Below are 7881 nucleotides of genomic sequence, written 5' to 3' on the forward strand. Positions count from 1 at the left end.
TAGAGAGATAAAAAATTCAGTGTCTCACTTGGCAGCTCTTGGAGTCTATTTGTGGCTGTGGTGCATATGCCCTGAGGAGAAGAAAGCAATGACTGGGCTTAATCTGAAAACTGAGGAATCCACAATCAACTAGATCCAGGTCAGTGAGAATTAAATCTTTCTCCTGATTTTATTTAGATTAACTTAATTTAGCCAATTTATTTTCACTGAAATAGGTTTTGTAGTTATATTCTATGAATTGAAGGTTAATCTTTTTCCCTAAAAATGAATTTGCACACAATGACACAAAAATATCAATGAAAAACACTATCTGTAATGTTACCAAACAAGACGCTGTTGAGAACTATTAAAGTCACTTTTCCAACATTGTGGTTAACATTTATGTCTCACCAAAAAGACTGATTCTGTGGATTTCTGCTTGTAATGATTTGAAATTCTTTCCCCCTTTCATGACCTCCATTTGCCACGTTGAAGTTAGAATTTGTGAATTAAATCTATTAAAAATGACTAAACTTAGTCACCATCTATTGCAGCCATGGATAGAGAAGAAGCAACTCAGAGACTGAGCTTTCCTGAAAACTAAAGCTATCTTTCCTCTCCTTTATTGAAGCTGAAAGATCACGATGCTGAATTCTGTGTTCAGAAATTTTTGAAGAAAAATATGTGCTTATGTTTCTTCGCAGGGATTGGAGAAAAAAGAAAAATAAGGGGAGAGGAACAAAATATCTTAGATCTTTTGTAACAACAACGTGTACTCACTCTTGAAAGTCTATGTACAGATCCTTCCAAAAATAGATGTACATATATTCTTGTATATATTCAATATTTCCACTAGTTAGCAATGAAAACTTCAAGTTCATCTTAATTGATTAAACTTATGCCAAAAGGGAAAACTGTATTACCTTAGGTGACCCTAACATTTCAGGCTTGTCAGTAGGAAACTCAGGGAGAATTCATGACATTTAATTCCACTTGTAAAAGGTCAGTAGAGTAATATATCTAATCCAGAGCACCTTTCTACATGTGATGAAATAAGAACTGCACAGAGAATTCATTTAAGAAACATTGGGAACATTTCAGGGAAATTCATACCGCTTACATGTCCACATTCAAAGATGTGGAAAGAGAGAGTATGAAAGAGTCATGTCAAGCCACACACAACATCTGGGGCTGTTGAGTGAATGCTGCTCAAAGAGCTGTTCTAAAGATAGTTCCTTGGCATTTTGAGGGGAAAAAAAACTCCATCGGCAGCTCTGTCTCTGTCTGTCTGTGCAGGTGCATTCACTAGACAGAAAGGAATAACAGTTCACAGAACACAGCTGGTATAAATATAGTAAGGCTTGGTACTTTCATATCTGATACACAGATGACTTTTAAAAGAATATTGTGTTTAGGGCCAGCCCGGTGGTGCAGCGGTTAAGTTTGCACTTTCCGCTTCTCAGCGACCCGGGGTTCGCCGGTTCAGATCCCGGGTGCAGACGTGGCACCGCTTGGCAAGCCATGCTGTGGTAGGCATCCCACATATAAAAGTAGAGGAAGATGGGCATGGATGTTATCTCAGGACCAGTCTTCCTCAGCAAAAAGAGGAGGATTGGCAGCAGTTAGCTTAGGGCTAATCTTCCTTGGAAAAAAAAAAAAAAGAATATTGTGATCATATACTTACAGGTATTCATGCCAATAGACAAGAATAACTTGAAAATAAATGTTATTGGTGAAATTTGTCCGCAAAAGTGATATATAGCCATCTGTGAGACTTTTAGATCAAGAAACTTTGGAAGTCAACCATAAGTCAACATTTGTAATAACACCTTGCTTGTATTCTGGTGTTAGTAAGGTATAGCCACTATCCAATTAATAGGAATAAGGAAAATTTAACCTCCTTCCTTTCTGCTTTACAACTATCTGCAAAATGGCAGTGAGTGGAAGGTCCAGTCACAGAGACCAGGACTCAGGAGATGATGGAATATTTTAAACGGAATTAAAAATATCATCACTTAGAAATACTATGATCTTTCCAGATGGATCATTTGCTTACAACCCAAGCTGAATCAATGGAAAACATGAACAGTGTAACAGAATTCATCCTGCTGGGTCTGACCCAGAATCCAGAACTGCAGAAAGTCTTATTTGCTGTGTTTTTAATCCTCTACTTGATCACATTGTCAGGTAACCTGCTCATCTCAGTCACCATCTTCATCAGCCCAGCCCTGGGCTCACCCGTGTACTTTTTTCTGTCATGTTTGTCCATTATAGATGGTTTATACTCTTCTTCCATAGCACCCAAAATGATCTTTGACTTGATCTCTGAGAAGAGCACCATATCCTTGAATGGCTGCATGACTCAGCTCTTTGCTGAACATTTCTTTGCTGGAACTGAGATCATTGTGTTAATTGTCATGGCCTATGACCGCTATGTAGCCATCTGTAAGCCCGTGCACTATATGATCATCATGAAGAGACCTGTGTGTGGTTTCCTGGTGGGAATGGCTGTAGTTTTAGGGTTTCTTCACGGAGGGATCCAGATTTTGTTCATGATCCAGTTACCATTCTGTGGCCCCAATGTCATTGACCATTTTATGTGTGATATAATACCTCTTCTGGAGCTGGCCTGCACAGACACTCACACTTTGGGGCCTCTGATTGCTGCCAACAGTGGGTCTCTCTGTTTGATCATTTTTTCTATGCTGGTTATTTCCTATGTCCTCATCCTATGCTCCCTGAGGACACATAGCTCTGAAGGGCATCACAAAGCCCTATCTACTTGTGCCTCTCATGTCACTGTTGTCATCTTATTCTTTGTACCTTGTTCATTTCTGTACCTAAGACCTGTGACCTCCTTCCCTGCTGACAAAGCTGTGACTGTGTTTTGCACCATAGGAACTCCTATGTTGAACCCTTTGATCTACACCCTCAGAAATACAGAAATGAAAAATGTCATGAAGAAACTCTGGGGGCAAATAATGAAAACCGGAGCTAAATAAATCTTGTGGTTGGAGTATCTAGGCAAAAAAAAATCTAGTGATCTTTTATAGAGATTTATCCTCCTCCTTAGTTCGTTAAACTTGGGACAGTCAATTATCCTGCCTGGATCAGTTTCCTTCAGGAGCCCACATGTTATGGACAGGGCTGACATATCCATTATGGCACAGTGGGCACAGTGCGCAGGGCCTATGATAGTTTTAGGAGCCCTTGAAATATGTCAATTTCTTTTAAAATAAGAATAAAAAATGAATGTAACCCAACTTGGAGAACAGTGGTCTTTACACCAATGCAGCCATAAAATATAATTTTTATTACCTTTATAGAGGAAAGAATCCATGAGGACAAATGTATGAAAGGCCCACAAAAGGCATAGCATTGCCCTGATTGTGGGTATGAAACAGATCAACAGCAATATTCTTGAACACTCTTTGTACCCAGCACTACAGTTAGAATGGAGTTTTATTTTAAAAGAGGAAAAACAATTAAATATGGAAAAAGTGTAGAACAGTAGGAAAAGAGGCTTCAAAAAGCACTTTTAATCAAAACATACTTCTTATCTTCCTAAGTTTAAGAGGTTTTTATATGTCCTCCCATAACAAGAATAAAAAATTTTTTACTTATTACAATCTGAAGAAGAGTGCATTTGCATGCTAAGGTGCTTTCAAAAAATTACATCTCCACCACTCTCTGTAGCATACAATTGTCTACAAAAAGAATTAGAATTAGAATTGGCTGGTGCAAAGGAAACATAATTGAGAGTTAAGGCAGAAAGTATTTGTACATTAAAGGCTTGTCTTAGACACAAAGGAAAAGAAGACTTTGGAAACAAAACAACTGTTTTAGAAAATCGCTAGTGATGTAAGAACAAGTTTATGTCATTAAGTTGGACTTGATCACAAATCTGGATTATAGAAAAGAAACCATATCATGAACATAATGAAATTCTAAGAGCTTCGGAAATAGAAGGTTTGAAGTCAGGCATTAAGAGCTTTGGATCAAATAGTCTTGATTTTGCATCTTGTCTTCAGCTTTAATTAGCCTTGTAAATGTAAGCAAGTTGCTCCACCTCTGCACCTGTTTTTGTGTTTCTTTTTCAAAGATCAGCACCTGAGCTAACAACTGTTGCCAATCTTCTTTTTTTTCTTCTTCTTTCTCCCCAAAGAGGCCCCAGTACATAGTTGTGTATTCTAGTTGTGAGTGCCTCTGGTTGTGCTATACGGACGCTGCCTCAGCGTGGCCTGATGAGCGGTGCCATGTCTGCGCCCAGGATTCGAACCAGTGAAACCCTAGACCACCGAAGCAGAGCGTGTGAACTTAACCACTCAGCCATGGGGCCAGCCCCTCTCTACCTGTTTCTTAATCCGTAAAAGGGAAATAAAATTACATACATCCTTATGTTGTAAGAATTAAGCAGTTTAAATTGAAAAAATTAGTTAGCTGAAAGATAGTGAAAATTTCTGAGATGCTGTATAGCTGTCAGAGATGTTGTCAGGGCATAAGGTATTCTGGGGACTGCAGTTCCTAACAGAGGAGACCAAGAACACTGCTGCTGTCTTTCATTAACCATGATCACAGAAGGCCCAAACATGTGACTCAGCCTCACTTCACTTCAAAATATGTCATAAACGGCATCCACTGACAAGCAGGAACAGCATAATGGTGAGTAATTACCTCAGCAAGGAAACTTAACGGGGTCAATGAGCAGGTCTCTGGACACTAAGAGCTAGCCCATCACCAGCTGTGTATTCTGGGATTAAAATGCCTTTAAATATCTCTGTAGATACAAATGGGAGAGCTGGTTGGAGCAACTGAGAGATGCCTAAGTAGAACTAATTTCAAAAGCTCTCACTAATGGTGGATTCTGTCTTGTCCAGTCCTCCAGAATAAGAAGGAAAAGGGAAAACCCGGTGCTGAGACTAAAAGACCTTCCTCTGTATAGAGTTTGTGATTCTTGAGGAAGAGCTCAGAAATCTCTTTTCAGGAGAAGATTTCTCACCCTGGGATTTTAATATCATGTGATGCTGACATTTCTCATGCTCTCAGAACATATATAGGTTAGATCTCACTATATACAAAGACCTTTAAAAATAGATGTTTTGCCATAAATTATGTGTGACCATCTTGTAAATATATGCAAGCAATGGTAGGTTTAAAAAATCAAATTTATCTTTTAAAGATCTAGTTCTTGTTCCCAAGAAAAATGGAATGAAAAAGGACAGTGTAAAAATAAGGAGAGGAGAAGGTAGAGTAAGATAGCTAATGTTAATTGAGCACTTTTCGTGGCTAAAGTGTTGACCTAAGCACTCACTTTACATCTTTTGGACGCAATTGATTTACGACCCTAATTTCTTTCTGTCCTTGATTTATTTGAATCCCCAAACTACGGAACTTACTTCTGTCTAAAACATTTCATTATTTGAACATAATGGTGACTCTACTCATAGGCTAAGGTGTAAGCATTAATAAAACAATGTTAGTAAAATTAATTATGACACCTTTTTTTATTGAGTATTTACTATGTGCAAAGTCCTTTATACTCTTTCTGTTATTTAATTCTCAGTACAGCTCAATTAAGTGCAGTAATGTGGATGTTCTCATTTCATAAATTAGGAAACCAAGGGATAGAGAGGTCCATTACATTGCTCGAGATCAGTTAGCTAACACTTGGCTGAGTCAAAATTCAAATCTGAGCCTGTCTGACCTAAACTCTTTGTGCTTTATGAAACCCATTTTGTATCCTCTTAAGGTAAATAGACAACAAGTTAAATTTCTTACATTTCTTTCTAATCTTTGAAATTCTCTTCTTGAAACCCTTTGGCCTTCATTGTTTGAAAGAATTTGAAGGTAGACTTGCTTTCATAGATAGGCCAGGCTGAAAATATCTGAGTCTGCAAAGAATCAGCTGGTGACCAGTTGGTAACTTATAACTCTGTAAATGTTTTGAGTTCCACATAACAGGAAATTTCTTTGAAATTATTGTTTTCTCCATCTGCACTGGTTTGTACATAAAGAAGTACTTTGTGGCTTATATAGTATTACTTTCCTCTGATAAATTAAAAAAAAAAAAAACAAATATGTTTCCTATGAATGTGTGTTCATCCTATGATTGTCCATTAAAACAAAACAAAACAAAACAAGAAAACTCAACTTGAGGGAGGGGAGTTCAAGAGAGGTGAAAAACTATTTTTTCAAGTAGCTTGCCAGTAGCCGTATAACAATGAGTTGCAGAATAAAAATCTCAAATATGTCTTCTTTTTTGATTTCACATGTATATTTTCAACAGTGCTTAAAATTCAGAGGCTTACATTATTTCCAGCTTCTGTTCTTCTGTTTTCCTTTTCCCACTGGCAGGGAAGGGAGCTACCATTTATTAGGCTCCCATCAACCTGTCAGACACTATGCTCTTCTTACACATTTGTGTCTCATAACACACATATATGTATGTATAAGGGCATACACTAATGAATAAATGCCCACTTTTGGACAAATAAACTGAGGATCAGAAAAGTTTACTGTGTAAGATGCCTTGTAAGCTCAACAAAAAAAGTAATTTAGCCCCTGAGAGTAACTTTTAAGATGGTTGAGGTTTAACCAAGTTTATAGAAGAAGCTGAAGGAGGAGGTGGAGGAGGAGAAAAAGATGATGACATCTAAAAGCATATCTACCAAAATGTTGATAGTGACTATCTCTAGGTAGTGTGCTTATAGGTGGGTTTACACACACACACACACACACACACACACACACATCTTTATTTTCTTATGTATTTCCCATCTTTTTCTAAATTTTAAAATAGATACATGTTTTGAGGGAAAAATATTTTACATAGTGTCCAAAAGGGAAACACTATTACCTTTATAAACAAAATTAGTAATAATTTTTAAATCATATGGAAAACTTCTGGTGACATTTAGTCATGTCTTTTTTCTAGCAGGTTGAATTTTTTTAAAAATTAAGCAGCATTCATAAGTTAGTTGAACCATTATTAATAACGATTTGGAAAAGAAACAAGGGGGCACTAAGATCAGTCCTTTATGACATTTGATGTTTTAACTGCACCAGAAATAAAGGTGCATTTCAAGTTTCAACTAAAGTAAGAACGCTTTTCTAAAAAGCCTCTTGAGATAAAATTGTGGCAAGCTGGCAAAAAGATAGGCTATTTTTTAGCGAGCCTCAATATGATCTTTTTCTTAGTTGATTGGAAAATCATCTCTATTATACTTTTATTGTCTAACAGGAGAAATGAATATATATAGAATTCAAGGTCTCAGTTATACCTAGCTATAGACTGTCAAACTACGACAAAGTGAAAGAAGACAATATTTATTTTGCCTGAGAACTCTATAACTGTTGTTTTTGTTATACATAGAAGTTTGGACCTAAAATAATAATTATTTCTTGATGATCTCCTGAACTTAGGAGTTTTGGGAGAGTAATTTTGAATAGTTGTAGTAAAGAAATTGCTTTTCACATTAATTTTTAGTTGTTTTTTTCTTAGTGTAAAAAGTCAATATGTTGCAACATGGTGAATTACAGATTAACTGTCAATCAAAGGATAAGTTTATTATATATTATGGGAGCCTAGACTCTTAAAGGGTGAAGCCTCAAAAGGGATATGGTCAGCATTTGTAAAACCAGGAAAAGAATGGAATGAACATGCGTGTATGTTTCAGATTCCAAAGCACTAGCATTCCTGGAATTTGAAACAGAAAGAGTTAGAAAATATATAAGTAAATACCACTTTGTATCATTGGCCAAAAAATAAACCACCCTACGCTAAATGAAGCATATATTTCAAACTTGGGAGAGATAGAAAAGCAAAAGAAAACAGCCTCTGTGTGGAAGGTTAGGAAAGACTTGAAGTATGTATACAATAATATCAAGTAAAACATATTGGGT

General features: G+C 36.7%; 1 protein-coding gene across 1 annotated transcript; it reads left to right on the forward strand.

The window, feature by feature from the left end:
* Nucleotides 1-2018: 2018 nt before the first annotated feature.
* On the forward strand, nt 2019-2981 carry LOC124233385 (olfactory receptor 4C45-like). The gene has a single exon (XM_046650514.1). It carries the CDS (start codon nt 2019-2021, stop codon nt 2979-2981), a length of 963 nt encoding a protein of 320 aa, XP_046506470.1.
* Nucleotides 2982-7881: the final 4900 nt, after the last annotated feature.

The sequence above is a fragment of the Equus quagga genome, unplaced genomic scaffold (genome assembly GCF_021613505.1).
Source record: "Equus quagga isolate Etosha38 unplaced genomic scaffold, UCLA_HA_Equagga_1.0 200893_RagTag, whole genome shotgun sequence".
In the NCBI taxonomy this organism is placed as follows: Eukaryota; Metazoa; Chordata; class Mammalia; order Perissodactyla; family Equidae; genus Equus; species Equus quagga.

Coding starts and splice junctions, on each gene's coding strand:
- LOC124233385 (XM_046650514.1), top strand. CDS start 2,019: ATGGATCATTTGCTTACAACCCAAGCTGAATCAATGGAAAACATGAAC.